At 38.2% G+C, this 19,282-nt stretch overlaps 1 protein-coding gene across 14 annotated transcripts in view; it reads right to left on the reverse strand.

Annotated features, from left to right (window-relative positions):
- STAU2 (staufen double-stranded RNA binding protein 2) overlaps positions 1-19,282 on the reverse strand; it is a 333,819-nt gene that overhangs the window by 83,630 nt on the left and 230,907 nt on the right. For 5 of the 14 annotated variants that reach the window (XM_038000388.2, XM_038000382.2, XM_038000384.2 and 2 more), the window contains one exon: positions 13,539-15,515. The exons of 4 other annotated variants lie outside the window; for them this stretch is intronic. In XM_038000388.2, the coding sequence (XP_037856316.1) occupies positions 14,961-15,515 (555 nt within the window). In that variant the 3' untranslated portion in view covers positions 13,539-14,960. Of the gene's footprint in view, positions 1-1,435; positions 3,609-4,132; positions 15,516-19,282 lie in introns of those variants that run through there. 5 more of the 14 variants (XM_073018162.1, XM_008000890.3, XM_038000392.2 and 2 more) reach the window with 3 other exon arrangements.

Genomic DNA, 19,282 nt, shown 5'->3' on the forward strand with positions numbered 1-19,282 from the left:
TTCAGTCTTCAGTTATCTACCGGATCATCTCTGGAAGACATTTAATATGGCAAAAACCTAAGTCATCATCCTCCAAAAGGATCAAAAAATGGGCTTTCCTTTTGAGCCAGTGTGGCAGGCTTAATCAGAGCTAGAGTGCAGCCCAGGGCTAAAAATGGCAAAAGATATTTTTTTAAGCAAGTAAAAATTAGTAAAACAGTTAAGCAAAAGGCACAATCAGAAGTCAGGATCAGTTTACTGGGCTGGGCAGAGAAAACACAGTGATCAAGACAGGGTGGAGCAATCATAGTGAACAGGAATTGAGGTCAGGAACATGGGACATTGGAGGCAGGTCACAAAGTGAAAGCTAAAAAATTGGAAATAAGAAGTAAGAGAGGTTGGACAGAGTACCACAGCTCAAGTTCTGAGGCTTGAGTCCAAGAGGACCCCCTGAGTCCAAGAAGGTTTGGGCCTAAAACTGCATGGTGACATGTTTTTCCACTCTTTCTTCAAATTATAAAAGCCCCTAGTTCCTATGGAGAGTCTGCTGAATTTCTTGAAGTTTCTGACCCAAATAAATTATTGCTTATGAAAATTTCCATGATCATGAATGACTTTATAATGGAAGCTTAGAGAGCTACTTCTTAACTGCTTTATTACAGTGTAACTGACATACCATCAGGTTCTTCTGATACGGTTTGGATGTCTGTCCCCTCCAAATCTCATGTTGAAATGTAATCCCCAGTGTTGGAAGTGAGGCCTGGCAGGAAGTAACTAGATCATGGGAGCAGATACTTCATGAACGGTGTAGCACCATCCCCCTGGTGGTAAGTGAGTTCTCACTCATCACATGAGATCCAATTGTTTAAAAGTATCTGGCACCTCCTCCCTCTCTCTCGTTCCCATGCCCGCCATGTGATACGCCTGCTCCCACTTAGCCTTCCACCAGAATTGTAACCTTTCTAAGGCCTCATCAGAAGCCAAGCAGATGTTGATGCCACCCTTGCTGTACAGCCTGCAGAACTATGAGCCAATGAAACCTCTTTTATTTATAAATTACTCAGCCTCAGATATTTCTTTATAGCAATGCAAGAATGGGCTAACACATGTTCCATTGTGAGTAGTTTTAGTAAATTTAGAAACTTGTGCAAATGTCACCATAATCTAGTCTGAGAACATTTCTATCACCAGAAAAGTTCCCCTGTGCACGTCTGCAGTGAGCCCTTGCTCCTATTCCTAGTCCAAGGCAGCCACTGATCTGCTTTCTGTTTCTGAAGATACAGGCTTGCCTCAGAGACTTTACAGGTGAGGTTCCAGACCACTGCAATAGAGTGAATATTGCACAAAGCAAATCACACAACTTTTTTTTGTTTCCCAGTGCATATAAAAGTTATGTTTACCTAGACTGCAGTCTATTAAGTGTGCAATAGCATTATGTCTAAAGAAAAGTACATACTTTAATTTTAAAAAGTTTATTGGAAAAAAATGCTAACAATTATCTGAGTCTTCAGAGTTGTAATCTCTTCACTGGTGGAGGGTCTTGTATCAGTGTAGACGGCTGCTGACTGATCAGGGTAGTGGTTGCTGAAGACTGGGGTGGCTATGCTTAAGTTCTTAAAATAAGACAACCATAAAATTTGCTGCATGGACTAACTCTTCCTTTCACAAAAAATTTCTCTGTAGTATGCAATGCTGTTTGATAACATTTTACCCACAGTAGAAATGTCTTTAAAAATCAGAATCTATCCTCTCAAACCCTGCTGCTGTTTTATAAACTAAGTTTGTATGCTACTCTAAATCCTTTTCGTCATTTCAACACATTCATGGTATCTTCACCAGGAGTAGATTCCGTATGAAGAAACTGCTTGAAGAAACTACTTGCTTTGCTTATCCATAAGAAGTTCAAGTTTCATGAGATTGCAGCAATTCAGTGCTATCTTCAGGTTCCATTTTAAATTCTGCTTCTCTTACTATTTCTACCACATCAGTAGTTACTTCCCCTACTGAAGCCTTGAGTCCCCTCAGTCACCCATGGGGGTTGGAATCAACTTCTTCCAAATCCCTGCTAATGTTGATATGTTGACCTCCTCCCATGAACCACAAATGTATCTTAATGGCATACAGAATGGTGCATCCTTTCCAGAAGGCTTCCAATTTACTTTGTGTAGATCCATCAAAGGAGTCACTATCTATGGAAGCCACAGTGTTACAAAATGCATTTTTTTTTTTTTTTTTTTTTTTTTTGACACAGAGTCTTGCTGTGTCACCTAGGCTAGAGTGCAGTGGTGCGATCTCAGCTCACTGCAAGCTCCACCTCCCGGGTTCACGCCATTCTCCTGCCTCAGCCTCCCGAGTTGCTGGGACTACAGGCCCATGCCACCACACCCAGCTAATTTTTTGTATTTTTAGTAGAGATGGGGTTTCACTGTGTTAGCCAGGATGGTCTCGATCACCTGACCTCGTGATCCGCCCACCACGGCCTCCCAAAGTGCTGGGATTACAGGTGTGAGCCACCACGCCTGGCCACAAAATGCATTTCTAAAATAATAAGACTTGAAAGTCAAAATTACTCCTTTACCCATGGGCTGCAGAATGAATGCTGTATTAGCAGGCATGAAAACAACATTCATCTCCTTGTACATCTCCATCATGGCTCTTGCATGACCAGGTATACTGTCAACGAGCAGACATCTTTTGAAAGAAGCCCTTTTTTCTGAGCATATGGTCTCAACAGTGGGCTTAAAATACCCAGCAAACTGTGCTGTAAACAGATGAGCTGTCATTCAGGCTTTGCTGTTCCATTTCTCGAGCACAGGCAGGGCAGATTTAGCTTAATTCTTAAAGGCCCTAGGATTTTCAGGATGGGAAATGAGCACTGGTTTCAACTTGAAGTCATCAGGTGCATTCACCCCTAACGAGAGTCAGCCTGTCCTTTGAAGCTTTGAATTCAAGCATTGACTTCTCCTTTCTAGCTATGAAAATCCCAGATGGCATCTTCTTCCAATAGAAGGTTGTTTTGCCTCCACTGAAAACCTGTTTAACGTAACTACCTTCTTCAATGATCTTAGCTAGATCTTCTGGATAACTTGCTGCAGCTTCTACATCAGCATTTGCTGCTTCACCTTACACTTTTATGTTATGGAGATGGCTTCTTTTCTTAAACCTCATGAACCAATTTCTGCTAGCTTCTGTCTTCTCTTCTGCAGATTTTTCGCCTCCCTCAGTCTTCATGGAATTGAAGAGAGTTTGGGTCTTGCTCTGGATTAGGCTTTGGCTTAAGAGAATGCTGTGTCTGGTTTGATCTTCTGTCCAGACCACTTGAACTTTCTCCACATCAGCCATAGGCTGTTTTGCTTTCTTATCATTTGTGTATTCACTGGAGTAGCACTTTTAATTTCCTTCAAGAGCTTTTCTTCTGCACCCACAACTTGGCTAACTATTTGGTGCAAGAGGCCTAGCTTTTGGCCTCTCTCAGCTTATGACATGCCTTCCTCACTAAGCTTAATCATTTCTAGCTGTTGATTTAAAGCAAGCAATATGAAACTCTTTCAGTTGAACACTTATAGGCTGTTGTAGGGTTATTAATTGGTCTCATTTCAATATTGTTGTGTCTCAGGGAATAGGGAGGCCTGAGGAGAGGGAGAGAGATGGGGGAATGGGTGGTCAGTGGAGCAGTGAGAACACATAAAATATTTATAAAGTTCACCATCTTATATGGGCATGATTCGTGGCACCCTAAAACAATTACAATAGTAACATCAAAGATCACTGATCACAGATCACCATAACAGATACAATACTCATTAAAAAGTTTGAAATAGTTCAAGAATTACCAAAACATGACACAGAGACATGAAGTGAACACATCTTGTTGGAAAAATGGTGCCAATATACACTCGACACAGGGTTGTCACAAACCTTCAACTGGTAAACAATGCACTGCCTACAAAGCACAATAAAACGAGCTATGCCTGTAATTTACCTTTTCTGGAAATTTCATATATATGTAATCATACAATATGTGGTCTCATGTCTATGTTTCATATAGCATGTTTTTGAAGTTCATCCATGTTGTAATATAGATGTAGTTCAAAATAGTGCAGTAGTTCCTTTTCATTGCTGAATAATATTCCATTATATGGATAAATGACATTTCGGTTACCCACTAACCAGTTGGTGGACATTTGAATTGTTTCCAGTTTTTGACTACTATGAATAATGCTGCTACTATTATTTATATACAAGTCTTCCTGTAAACATGTTTATTTTTCTTAGGTAGATACTTCGAGTGAAATTGCTGGATCATGTGGTAAATTTACGTTTAATTTTTTAAAGAAACTGCCAAACTATTTTCCAAAATGGCTGTATATTCCTATCAGCAACCTATAAGTTTCCTATATAAAGTTTCTCCATATCATCACCAACATTTATTATAGTCTGTTGGAGTACAGTCATCTTAGTGGGGTATGAAATGGTATGTTATTGTGATTTAACTTTGCATTTCCCTGATGGCTAATGACATTCAGCATCTTCTCAGGTGCTTATTAGCCAACTGTACATTTTCTTTGGGTGAACTGTCTATTCATATCATCTATTCATTTTAATTGGGTCGTCTTCTAATTATTGAGATATAGGAGCTCTTTATATAAACTAAATACAATTCATCAAATATATAATTTGTAAATACTTTCCTCTAATCTGTGGTGTTTATTTTTAAATATTTTATTTAAAATTTTTAAAAGCAGAGGGTCAGAAAACACCAGTGGCTGCCAGGGGTGGCAAAGAGAGTAACTGCGAGGGGGTAGAGGGAAATATTTTGGGTGATGCAACTGTTTTATGTATTGATTATATAACTATGCATTTGTCAAAATTCACAGACTGGATATTAAAAAGGGTGATTACTGGGTGTAAATCATAACTTTTGTTTTTTAAGAGAAAGATACTAAAAAGAAAGGAGCCAAACATTTTCCTTATGTGAAAAAAAAAATAGGGTTTATGGTTTTCTCTGGTAGATAGTAAAAACAATTACTGGGGAATTAAAGAACAGTAAGATGAGAGATATCTTCAATATACAACGGGTAAAAAAAATTAAGAACAATATGCTGATGCAGAGGAAATTTCTTTTTTGTATTTGAGTTGATAATTTGACTTGGATTTTTTCTCTTGGAATAAAACTGTTAGAAATGATTATTTTAAAAATTTTCACAAAATTCTCAGGTAGTAAGCAAAGCATTAGAACAATAGAGGGCTCTACAACTAGTTCTATACAGCATTTTGGTGTAAAAATATGCGTAAGTCTTTAATAGGAAAGTAGATTTCTTTTTCTTTTTCTTTCTTTTTTATTTTTTTGAGACAGAGTTTCGCTCTTGTTGCCCAGACTGGAGAGCAATGGCATCATCTCGGCTCACGGCAACCTCCGCCTCCCAGGTTCAAGCGATTCTCCTGCCACAGCCTCCCGAATAGCTGGGATTACAGGCATGCACCACCATGCCCAGCTAATTTTGTATTTTTTTAAATAGAGATGGGGTTTCTCCAGGTTGGTCAGGCTGGTCTCGAACTCCCAGCCTCAGGTGATCCGCCCACCTCAGCCTCCCAAAGTGCTGGGATTATAGGTGTAAGCCACCACGCCCAGCTGGAAAGTATATTTCCTTACAGTAAAAAAAAATAATAATTGGACAAATAGTCAAATTTGTACAAATAGTACAATTTAAATGTAACACACTACCTATAAACTATATATTTAGCTAAAACTAAATATAGTTGTTTACAAGAACTAATTTCAAAATATACATATATGGATGTATGGATGTATTAGTCCGTTCTCACACTGCTAATAAAGACACACCCGAGACTGGGTAATTTATAAAGGAAACAGGTTTAACTGGCTCACAGTTCAGCATGATTGGGGAGGCCCCAGGAAACTTACAACCATGGCGGAAGGGGAAGCAAACACATGCTTCTTCACATAGCAGCACCAAGGAGAAGAATGAGTGCCCAGTGAAGGGGGAAGCCCCTAATAAATCCATTAGATCTCCTGAGAACTCACTCACATCATGAGAACAGGACAGGGGAAACTGTTCCCATGATTCAGTTATCTCCACCTGGTCCCTCCCACAACATGTGGGGATTATAGGAACTACAATTAAAGATGAGCTTTTGGTGCCAAGCCATATCAATGGATTTACACAATTGATATTTAGAAGCTCTTCAAATCTATTTGTAAATTTAAGAGTTAATTAGAATCATCCCTGCCTTGCAGTTTGGAGCTGCAGCAGGTCAACTGGCAGTGCCTGCCTAGGTGGGCAACGTTCTTGGTGACCACTGAATGTAGTGTGGGCTCATCAAAGAGAGGCTGCTCTCTGGGTTCCTTCCTCTTTGGCTACTTATGGTGTCAGTGCATGAGATACTCTATCTCATCTTTGAAGGGAAACAACCTACTGGACATCTGAAGAAGTGAGGAGACTAAATATGCAGTGTTGTGCTTACTTCTAAGCAATGGAGCTAATCCAGAAGTGTCCACACCAGGGTGATAAAGCACTTCTCTTTTGGTTTAGTGTTCACCCTCATCATCATCACTTTCACCATCATAGTCATTCTACTCCTCCTCCTCATCTTCATCTTCCCTCCTTTCCTCTTTAAGAACTTTCAGGTATTTACTAGTGAAAACCTTCTTTGGCAATAATATACCTTCAAGAAACTGAAAAATTTCTGATTCCTCTGCTGTATTTGCTAATTTACTGTTAGTGCTTTCTTTTTTCCACTGCCATGACTGTAGGAATAGGTGGTTAGAGACTTAACAAAGAATTGCATGGCCTTGACCAGGAGCACCTCCAGGTTGATGCACAACACTGTGGGGGAGCTCTTCATGATGACCGGATGTGGGACAGAGACAGCAAGAGGAACTGCTGCTCCCTGCACTTGTCTTTGCCCACAACCACGTCCCCCACTTTTCCGACCCTCCCATGTGGGTGGCAGCTGGTGCCCCACCATGAGGTGGCTCTCAATTTTCATATTCTTAATGATGTTGTTAATGTACAAAAGTTTCAAATTTTGGTAAAGTCCGATTTAGCAATTTCTTCTTTTATGGATCATGATTTTGGTGTCGTATCTAAGAACTCTTCACCTAACCCAAGATCATGAACATTTCTCCTATGGTTCTTTGAGAAGTTTTACAGTTCTGGGTTTTACATTTAAGTTTATTACCTATTTTGAGTTAATTTTTGCACATGGTATGAGGTAAGGCTCCAAACTCATCTTTTTCATATGAATATTTTATTTTCCCAGTACCCTCTGTTGAAAATATTATTCTTTCCTGATTAAATTTCCTTGGCACTTTTATTGAAAATTGATCAAAAAAATATAAAAGTTCATTTCTGGACTCTCAATTCTGTTTCATTGATCTACATGTCTATCCTTAATGCCGCTAGGTAGAGTACTGTAGTTTCGCAGTAAAACTTAAAATTCAGTAGTGTAAATATTTCAATTGTGTTCTTCCTTTCCAAAACTGTTTTAGCGATTCTGGTCTCTTTGCATTTCCATATACACTTTAGGATCAGCTTGTCAATTTCTATCCCCAAAAGCCTGCTGGGATTTTGATAGGGATTGTATTAAATCTATAGGTCAATTTAAGAGAAAGTGCCAACTTAACGCTAAAGGTTCATCTAATCCATGAACATTGAATACCTCTCATTTGTTTTAGATCTTTAATTTCTTTTAGCAATGTTTTATAGTTTTCTATGTGCAAGTCTTGCACCTCTGTGTTTAAACTGATTCTTAAGCATTTTATTTTATTTTTATGCTATTGTGAATGAAATGGTCTTAATTTCATTTTTGGATTTTTTTCCCAGTATATACAAATGCAACAAATTTTTGTATATTCATCTGTAAATTATATCCTGTCTGTAACTGAATTTGTTTATTAGTTCTAATAGGGTGTGTGTGTGTGTATGTGTGTGGGGGGTGGGCATTTCTCAGATTTTCTACATACAGGATCATATCATCTGGAAATAAAGAACATTTTGCTTCTTCCTCCCAAAACTACCTGCTGATCTAGCCTGAAGTCCATGGGTGTGAGTTCTTCTGCCATCTTGAATCTGTTATTGAGTTACTCTAGTGATAATTTTTCATTTCGGTTACTGTACTTTTCAACTCCAGAATTTCCATTTGACTTTTTAAATAATTTATCCTGAGATTCTTTATTTGTTGAGCCATTGTTGTTATACTTTCCTTTAATCCTGGTTTTCTTTAATTCCTCGAATATATTTTAGCTGCTCTGAAGTATCTGTCTGCATAGTACATCTGAGCCCACTCAGAAACACTCAGTTTCCACTTCCACTCATTGCTTTTCCCCCCTAAGTATTGGCCACCCTTTTCTTTATTTAAATACCTTGTAATTTTTTAAGCTTGAATTTTAAGTACAATATTGTACTAACTCTGGATTTTTATGTTCTTCCCTCAGGATTGTTGTTCTTGCTCTGGTTTTCTTTATTAACTTGCCTAAACTAAATCTGTGGAATCCATCTCCTTCAGAGTGCATGGCTGTTTGTCTCTACTTAATTTTTTAAAACTTATTTTTGTTTTTATTTTTAAGCCTGATTTCTTAGGGGTCACTCCCATGTCTGCAGAGCTTAGTGGTCAGCCAGTAATTAATCAGTGGTTATGCTCAAATACCCTAAGCTAGTAAAGCTTTTATCCTCTGCCCATGGGTCTGTGGTTGGGTTGGGGGAGCCCATTAAAAACTCAAGCAGTTTTCAAGTCTGCCCTGGCATTTACTTTTTGCCACGCCTTTTTGCATCTTCTCTGCATATGTACAGATTTCACAGTCATCCAGGGTGTATAGGTAGCTTGAGTCCTCTCTGATATCTCCTGCTTGTGTTTGAAGTGTTTCAGTTAGTTTATCAAGGCTCCCTATCACTGTGCCATTTTCCCAAATCTCCCTGATAAATTTCTGGCTAGTCTGCTGATATACTGTTGGCCCCAACTAAGAATGTAACCTCAGGCTCACTGAGTAGCTAGCTAGCCTTTGTTTCTTATCAAGATGTCTACTGTTACTCATAATGTTGGTGGGCACAGGGTTTTCACGTTCCATTTCATATCAAGGAAGGGCACTCCATCAGTGAAGCTGATGGTTTTCATAGCCTTCTTTACCCTTGTAGAACTATTGTGCTGAGCCTGCAGATGGGGGATGGGAGCACCCCCAGGCAGAAACACTACAAAATCATAATTAACTTACTTGGAGCACTATAATTTGTCTATGAATAAATGCTTCTCAATTTGTTGAGTGTCTTTTATCAATTTCCAGAGTCCTAAAGTTGCTGTTTTTGACAATTTTGTCTAGCTCTATTGTTGTTTTTTGGAAAGAGAATTTGTTCAGCTCTCACTGTGTTCTTTGGGTAGTCTACCTTTAGAACTATCAAGAGCTTTTTTTCACTCTTTCATACTCAGCTGGTCATCAAGGCCTGCTGATTTTTTCTCTGCAATGTCTCTTTGGGAGAGATGCTGCTTTCCTTGCCATTTTCAGAGTCACACCCATCAAGGTGATCAGTATCCATTCCTAAATTCCTATGATAGAAGTCTTCCTCCTCATCACACTCAGTTCTGCATCTGGCTGCTAGATTGATCTTACAGACACCGGCATAATCACATCCCTTGTTCCTGAATGAAGAATGGTTCTTTGTTGCAAAGAACATAAATTTCATACTGCTCAGCCTACCTTTCAAGAATGTATTCACCTGCCTTGATCTCATGTACAGTCATTTATGTCTGGAGCTCCCACCAAGTTGAATTTTTCTATCCCCACATATTCTTTGTCAACTTCCATTTTTCTACCTTTTCTCATGCTGTTTCCCCTATGTGGAATGTCCTTATAATCTGCCTTTCAATTTTTGGTCCATTAACTCCTAAAAGAAGCTTAACCAGATTAATTCTTCTGTTTTTGATCATTCCTATACTCCATAGCTCTTCAGTGTGTATATGTAGATTTAATATGTAGATTTTTAAAACATTTCTGGCACAAAATTATATTGGTTTGCAATTGGTCCTCAATTGTTTTCTGTATATGTTTTATTTCTTCTCTTTTTTTTTCCTTTTTAAGGATTTATTTTTAAGAACAGTTTTAGATTCACAGCAAAATCGAGTACAAGTTACAGAGACTTCTCATATAACCCCTGTCTCCAACTTTTAATTATATTCAATTTAGGACTTTATTTATTTACAAAATAGAAGATACTTCTTAGCATCTAGTACAGTGGTGGACATGCAGCTGGTGGTTAAAACATGGCTGTTGAATGAATAAAATGTTTCTTGATCTTCAATGAAAATTCTAAAAAATCTTTGAAAATGAACAATTTTGGATTTTTTTTTTCCTGAAGACCTTAACCCTTATATATACTTCTGAAAGCAGCAGTAGTATTAAAAATATTTAATAGTGTGCCATGAAAACTGAAAATAAAACTGGACAAGAAAACAGAGTTCTGAAACTGCTGGGCCAAATAACAACCTATTAGTTCTTAGACCATGGGGAAGTCCCAGAGGTCCTGGACATGAGGCCATGATGGCAGAGTGAAGAATGAGATACTAGCTATTTGCCATGTGGAATGGAAGTATTTAAACATTTTAACAATTGGCACAGCAGTATCAGGGGACAGCCTGAATGGCAGTTCTACCAGCAAGTAGACTGATACTCTCTGGATTTCATAATGGCTATAGAATATCTATAAAGTGGAATTCTGTCAACCTTCAGCAGTTTTGGATTTGGAGAGAAATATGAGAATAAGTCCCTGAAATGTAAAGTGCAGACAAGAACAGTCAGAAGCCAGAGTCAAGGATCAGTTAAACAGCACAAGATCATAGAGTACAAAAGTACCATAGGCAAACCAAACCAACAGTGGAGACCCTAGGTAAGTAACCAGAAGACAGAGTTCAAATTAAGTAGGTGGAACAAGTCAAACAGATAGTAAGGAAATTATAGGTGAGAATCCCAGCAAACAGTTGTCTAGGAAGCAGAAATGCATGGATAAGGAGACTCTGACCTCAAGGCAACCTTCTCCCTGTGCTGAAAAAATTTCTCTCTCTTTTTTTTTTTTTTTGAGATAGGGTCTCACTCTGTCGCCCAGGCTGGAGTGCAGTGGTGGCTCACTGCAACCTCCACCTTCCAGGTCTTCAGCATATCTGTCTTTTAGAGTAAGACATTTAAGTGTGGGTCTAGATAGGGCACTGACTTCTTTTTTTTTTTTGGAAACAGGGTCTCGCTCTGTCACCCAGGTTGGAGTGCAGTGATGTGATCATGACTCATTGAAGCCTCAAACTCCCAGGCTCAAAGGATCCTCCCACCTCAGCCTCCTGAGTAGCTGGGACTGTACACACACACCACCACGCCCAACTAATTTTTTTGGTGTTTTCTGTAGAGATGGGGTTTTGCCATGTTGCCCAGGTTAGTTGCAAACTACTGGGCTCAAGCAATCTGCCCGCCTTGGCCTCCCAAAGTGCTGGGGTTAGAGGCACAAGCCACCACGCCTGACCTAGAGCAATGACTCTTCTTACCAAACAGTAGAAACCCTGACCTAGGTTTGCTGGTAGCATTATCAGTGTTTCATCTGTGAAGGGTAACAGAAGTCTTTTTTTTATCACTACTTTGCCCTTAAAATTTAATTTCACATATGTTAACTATTTGGAGGTTTAAAAATACCTTCAAACTTCTTCCATCAGAGGATGCAAAAGAGAAGCCAATTAACTAAAGGGTATTTAAAAAAATATGTAATCTAAAAAGGCATTCAGTGCCAACGTAGAAACAAAGAGAGCAGGCCAAATAACTACTAGCAATGAAAGAATAATATTGAAAATTTTGAAAAATAACCAGTAACTGATTTGTCTAAAAAGGAATTTTGGACATGGGGAGAGGCATGACTTAATTGAAGGTGTATTGCTAAGGGAGAGAAGGTTACCGCTTTTCAGTTTTAAATAGTGTAATAAATCATACACAACACCATAATTTAAGTTTATGAGGAAGGTAATACTCTTTAGGTTGTAAAAGTGACCTCCAGTGGGCAATAATGCTCTCAAATCCGTGGCCTAGGGAACTATATTCCATTGATCGTCACTTTAAAAAAGTCTATATAGGCAACAGTTTTCCACTATAACTTTCACATCTATTTAGCCAATTATATACATATGGTATTTATTGATTTAATAATGTATCTGGTTTGATTCATTAGTAGTGAACTGTTAACAGAAAGGTTTTTAGAATATTTCCCCAAAGATCTTCAAATCAACATCAAACATAGAGGCATACAGAATAGTAGGAATAGTAAATTCCTACCTCAATATTTTTAATTTAGAGGGGACACTAAGAATTAGAATACTGAATTTAAAATGAAGAAACTCACAGGCATGATGGCTCATGCCTGTAATCTCATCACTTTGGGAGCTTGAGGTAGAAGGATCAATTGAGCGCAGGAGTTCAAGACCAGACTGGGTAACTAAGAAAAGAAAAGAGAAGGAAAAAAAAAGAAAAGAAATGAGCTTACTAGGTGTGCTGGCGTGTGCCTGTAGTCCCAGCAACTCAGGAGGCTGAAGTGGCAGGATTGCTTGTGCTCAGGAGTTTGAGGTTACAGTGAACTATGATTGTGCCACTTGCACTCCACCCTGGGCAACAGAGTGAGTTCTTGTCTCAATAAATAAATAAATAAATAAATAAAATTAAAATGAAGGAACTACTGATAAGGAGCATATATGCAGGTCCAAAACTGAACAAAACTTACTAGAAAATCTAGAAAACACTTTGGGTTCTATTTATAATTTATCTCCTATGAGATCATGAACATAAAATTATCTCCAGAGATAACCTATTATGAAACACCAAGCTACAGATAAACTGAGGCACAGATTAAATAACCACATTTTTAGTCTTTTTTAGTGTGAAAAGTTAGGTTTTTTTAATTCTAAAATTTCACACTTTTTGCCAGTTAAAGTAGCTGTTATTCATCATTTCAGGAAAAAAAAAGTGGAAGAAGGAAAGAAGTAAGTTCGTGGGTTTTGACTCTAGTCCAAAATTATTTTATAGCTCAAATTAATAAGTCACTTGTGTGCACAATATCATTGGATATATGCAACCTCTCAGAAATGTGGTCATGCTGTTCTAAGCATATATGAAATTATAAGTCAGTTATAAAATACACAATATTCAATCTTCCCACTAGCTTCCCCTATAACTCACTGTTGGTTCTGGAAACTGCTTACACATCTGAAATGAAAAAAGTGAAAGATCACTATGGAAACAGCAGAATATTCTTTATTATTTAAAAAAAAAGTTCAGCTCAGAAGTGTTTCTAAATGGAATTTCAGCAAGGAGAGAAAAGTAATCTTTGCCATAGGCAAACATTCTTTTAACGCTCTGATAAATACTGATGAAGACAGACTTATTTATTACTCCTTCAGAAAATCAAATTGGTTTCCACTGTTGAGTAAATAAATTCAAAATTCACAGTCAAATCTAATTGTGCTATAAAATGGGCATTATTTCCAGAAAACTGGCTTCTTTCCAAAAGAGAATGGACTCTGAATGACCATGTTTAAGGCAATATTTGACACAAAATTCAGAAGGTGAATGCTTAAGGCTTCTTCCTTCTAATCCTAGGATTGAACTGGCAAACTTTTCCTGTAAAAAGAGACAGTAAATATTTTAGGACTTGCAGGCAATAAAGTCTCTGTCATAACTACTCATATCTGTCGTCATAGTGTGAAAGTGGCCATAGGCAATACCAAAATAATGGTTGTGGGTGTGTCCCAGTAAAGCCGTATTTAGAGGCACTAAAATTCAAATTCCATATAATTTTCACATGTCACGAAATATTATTTTTCTTGTGATATTTTTCAGTCATTTCAAAATGTAAAAGCCATTCTTAGTTCAGGTCGTGGGCTGAATCTGACTCACAGGCCATAGTTTACTGACTCTTGTTTTCATCCAGAGTCTATCTATTTTTAGTCTATTATTTAGATAGAATAATATCTATCCTGTGGTGAGAAGCTCCTGGTGACTTTTCCTGCTGTAATTTTTTTTGAAGATATGATTAAATTCCTTAACTATAAAATACAATCTGTGTAAAAGGAAAATTGTGTATAATAAAGTTAAATGTTGGCAGAAGACATTTTAGTTCTAAAATCAAGGGACAAGTTTCAGAGGGAGGACACATTTTGAAATAAAAAAAAAAAAAATCAACAAATACGAAAGCACTTTACCAAAGCAAACATTAAAGTTGATGTTCCTTTGACATATACCTGTCTTAGCACTCTAATTCATAAAAAGTAAACAAAAATCAAGTTATATTTTGAATTTTGGCAGCTCCAGGACCTCCTGGAAGTTGCCAGCGGCAGTGATTAGACCCAATCTTTCCACACCCCACAGCACTCGGCGCTGCTGACGTACAGAGCAAGCAAAGCCGCTGAAGTTCAAAACCTGCACTGAATCTATCTCAAACAAAGAATGCCAGGACCCACTGCAGTGACCCCTAGGATGATGACATGGAATCTCTTATTATGCAATGTCACTTAAGTATATCTTTCATATTAATAAAAAACTTTGTCTTGGTAAATTCTTGCTCAAACCTATGATGTCTCTTTAGATTCTGAGGAATGCAGTCATGAATGACATTATTCAGTGATAGTGACTTGTACACTACATTGCTAGAATAAGGAGGCTGCCCCTGGTACTTGAAGAAAGTAATTTAGGACACCATGAAAAATGTACTCATATGCATAATAGGTTAGAACAACGAAAAGTTATAAACAGAGAAAAGAACTAATGGAGATATATGATGGATTCCTAAGGCCAATTACATGTATTTAGAGTATGTGAATACACCAAAATCAAGCTCTGGGATTCTTTCACAAAAAAATGTCCTTATAGGGCCACCACTGGAAAAAGCTTACTAGGCCATACATTCTATTTCTCTCACTAATTTTAAATGAATTCTACCAAATCTAAGTCATTCTAATTTTCTTAGAAATTCAATTACTCCCATCCTATAAGCATATATCAAGTGCCTCTTAAGTGCAAGAGTAGAAACATTGAGAATACTGAGGTAAGACTCTGCCCTGGATCTCAAGGAGATCACTGCCCAGTGGGGTAGATCAACATAAAGAGATCTTGGGAGACAGTCTGATAAGCGTAACAATGGGATAATGTACAATGTACAGACAGAGCACAAAGGAAGCATAGGTTTAATTAACTCTCTCTTGGTTTTGGGAAGGCCTATCGACTGGAGTGACATCTTGGTTGAATCTGACAGAACAATTAAAATTCCCCTATGAGCAAGGAGAGAATGGGCCAGGCAGAGGGAATACACAGGCAAAGGTACAGATAATAAGAGCACGAAATGTGGTAACTCAGGACTGCTAGAGAATAAAGCGTGGGTATAAGTTAAGTACAGGGTGAATGGTAAAAGATGAGATTGGAGACTCAGGCAAAGAACCAAATCACAATCTCTTGAGATTTCATCCTGTAGACTTGTGCATCCAACACCCATGTGGCTACCGAGCACCTGAAATGTAATAGTTTTAAATCAGATGTATTAGAAGTATAAAATACATACCAGATTTCAAGTATGAAAGAATAGTATCTCAATAATCTTAAAAGTTGATTATATGTTGAGACGATATTTTAGATATATTGGGTTAAATAAAACATATCATTACAATTAATTTAAACTGTTTCTTTTGACTTTTTAAAATGCGGCTACTAGAAAATTTGAAATTACATATGTGACACTTGATCCCTTTTGTAGTAGTCCTTGTGGTTGATTCCTCAACAACTACTTCACCCCAAGCATTTAAACCAGAAGTGGTTACTTCGCCTGCCAGCAACTGGTGTAGAAATGGGCACACGACCAACCCAACTGAGGCTTATAAATTGAGGGAAAGATAGCTGGAGGGGTTCCTGGTACAGATGTCTTTGCCCAGGACACAAGAAGATCAGCTCTCTCCTTCTGGATGTGGTTATACTGCACACAACACAGAGAACTCCTGTGGTCATCTTTCTGAGTCAGAGGATGAAGTGGAGGATGGCAGAGCTAAGAAATGGGAATAACCTGAGAACTTGCTGACATCATTGAGCTGCTTTATCAACAAACCCTGGAGCTCACCCTTCCTTTGAACTTCCTGTTATGTGAGATAATGAGGTTCGTTATTATTTAAGCCAGTATGAGTCAGGTTTTCTGTTACTTGTAGCCAAAAGCATCCTGGCTGATACACTCCATTAGACCATAATTACCTCAAGGGCAAGGGAGTACAGATACTATCACTTAAGACCATCTCGTACTGCAGAAGTTCTGTACATAGTCTACAATCAATATATTATTGTCGTGATAATACATGTTGGGGTAATATGTGGGAAGGCTTTCCCTTTCTTAGTTCTAAAACACCATTAGGCGTAAGACATTACAGCCTAATCATTCAGGCGAGGAGACTTTTAATTAATCAGAGAATAAACTACAAGCAGAACTTAATCAAAAATAGAATACCCATTAGATTTGTAAATTGTTACACTTCATAAATGTCCTTTCATCAAGAGGCCTGACTAGAATCCTAGTCAAAGCATACACATTTGAAACAATTCAGCTTAATTTTACTAATCTGTACATAAACCCTTAAAGGTGATTTAGCAAATGTACAGCTGCTAGAGTTTATACCTCATTATTCTGAGAATTAAGCAAAACAATGTATGGAGAGCCTAGCACAATATCTAGCATATGGTTCTTGCTTATTTTCCCTTGTAGAATTGGATTTTTATTCCAAATACAAATGGTTCCAAACTTACAATGATTCAACTTATGATTTTTTGACTTTAAAATGGTGATGCACATTCAGAAGGAACTGTATTTCCAATTTTGAACTTTTCCTGGGCTAGTAATATGCACACTGTACTCTCTTGAAATTCTGGGTGGCAGCAGCAAACTGCAGTTTCCAGTCAGCCCCTTGATAATGGCGAAAGACAGCTAATGAGGTAGGCTAGGCTAAACTATGATGATCAGCAGGTTAGGAGCACTAAATGCATTTTCTACTTATAATATTTTCAATTTAGATGGGTTGAAGAGCATTTGTAATGTATGAAATATGCAGTCATTTACTCTATGTGGTAATCTTGCTTTTATTGACTAGAAGTCAGATTACAGTAAATACTAATATACATATGTTAAACTTCATTGACTAGTTAATGGTCGTTTAGGTGGTTGATTTACTAATTCATTCTTTCGTTTATATAAAGCAAGTAAGTTCAAGATCTAACCTCAACACAATAAGGTAGGCAGCAATAAAACTATCAACTAGAAATTAAAAGCTACAGTGTTTTTACTAAGCTACATCTACTTACCCAATCTTTGTGAGATTTGGTGATACTGACAATGCAATCAGAATGAAGATGAATAAAAAGAAAACAACGACAGGGAAGGAAGTTTATGACTTTGGGGCTGTAACTAGAAGGTGACTAATGTAATTATAGGAGACAGGAAAAGACAGTAACATCCAAAAGTGATAAGGAAACATGTAGAAAGGGTGTCATGACAGAGTCAAGAATAATACTTGGTGAGTTACATCAAGCTAGGAGACTACAAAACCCTCCTGAACTATTACTAAGAATGTTGCTTGTAATAACATACACTAACCAAACCAATACAACCAACCTCCAAATAGGATATACTGAAAAATATTAAGCAAAACCCTCACCAGCTCAATCTTAAAAAATAAATGACAAGTTCGAAATTTCGTAAGACAATTGGCTCAGTAAGGACTAAGACTATAAATCAGTGACCTTTGTATGCGCTAGCGTCTAAAGGAGTATTCCTACACACAGTTGTTCAGTTAGCTCATGTTTGCTGAGAAATCTGTATCTGAAAATTTAAGCTATGTTTTTATTCTGGACAATTAAACTAATTTGAGTGTGAATTTCTAATATCGTATTTGTTGTGAATAAGGTAAACAAATGTCAAAACATTCTCTCCAAGACACCACGGGGACCTCCAGGCAAACCCAGCCTGAACGACTGCCCACTGTCTGGATGAGAATTCAGGGTTCCAGGACAGGAAACTCTGGCCTACAGACGTCTTCCCTAAAGTCAGACAGGAGTGGGCTTAGACCACTTTTTGAAGACTGATAATTACTTTAAGAAGTCTGGGCTGGGTGTGGTGGCTCACGCCTGTAATCCCAGCACTTTGCGGAGCCTAGGCGGGTGGATCATGAGGTCAGGAGTCCGAGACCAGCCTGCCCAACATGGCGAAACCCCTTCTCTACTAAAAATACAAAAATTAGCCGGGCGTGGTAGCATGCACCTGTAATCCCAGCTACTCAGCAGGCTGAGGTAGGAGAATCACTTGAACCCAGGAAGCGGAGGTTGCAGTGAGCCGAGATCACGTCACTGCACTCTAGCCTGGGCGACAAAGCGACACTTCATCTCAAAAAAAAAAAAAAGGTCTGAAGCAGGCCTTACCTAATCACTGGCATTTGGAGAAGCTCTAAACCAGGCTATGGGTTAAATTTAGTGCATTCCAAGGTGGAGCCAACACACCAAGAGAACACAGGAGAGGCAAAAGGATGGCATCCTTCACATTTCCTCGGACTCAAGACTGCATGAGTACGTGATAAAGCAATGAATCTGGCTGTTTTTTTTTTTTTTTTTTTTTTTAAACATTAGGTTTAATCAAGTATTATCTATATACAGTAAAATTTACCCTTTTGAGAGTGTAGTTTCTGTGAGTTTGACAAATGCATACTGTCATGTTTCTACCACCACAATCAAGATGTAACCCATTTCCATCACCTCCCAAAATTCCCTCATGATACTTTGTAGTTAATCCCCTTCCATACCCCTAGCCCCTGCAACCACCCATCTGTTTTCTATCTCTATAGTTTTGACTTTTCCAGAAGGTCATATAAATGGAATCTATAGTATGTAGCCTTTCGCGTGGTTTCTTTCACCAACCATCATGTAACTGACAACAAGGCCAGGGAGACTGGGACAGAACTGATGAACAGCAAAGTGGTAGGAATTGAAGTTAGAGAAGTGGAGGGGGCCAAATCATATAGGAGTTCGTGTGTCATAGCAAAATTTTTTGCATTTGATAGGAGGTGTGATGGGAAGCCATTGGAAGGTTTTGTGTAGTTGAGTAATGTAATCAGATTAATTTTTCACGCCTATAATCCCAGCACTTTGGGAGGCTGAGGTGGGAGGATTGCCTGAGCCCAGGAGACGGAGGCTACAATAAGTTGTGATTGTGCCACTGCACTCCAGCCTGGGTGACAGAGCAAGACTCTGTCT

Source organism: Chlorocebus sabaeus, chromosome 8 (genome assembly GCF_047675955.1).
Source record: "Chlorocebus sabaeus isolate Y175 chromosome 8, mChlSab1.0.hap1, whole genome shotgun sequence".
Lineage (NCBI taxonomy): Eukaryota > Metazoa > Chordata > Mammalia > Primates > Cercopithecidae > Chlorocebus > Chlorocebus sabaeus.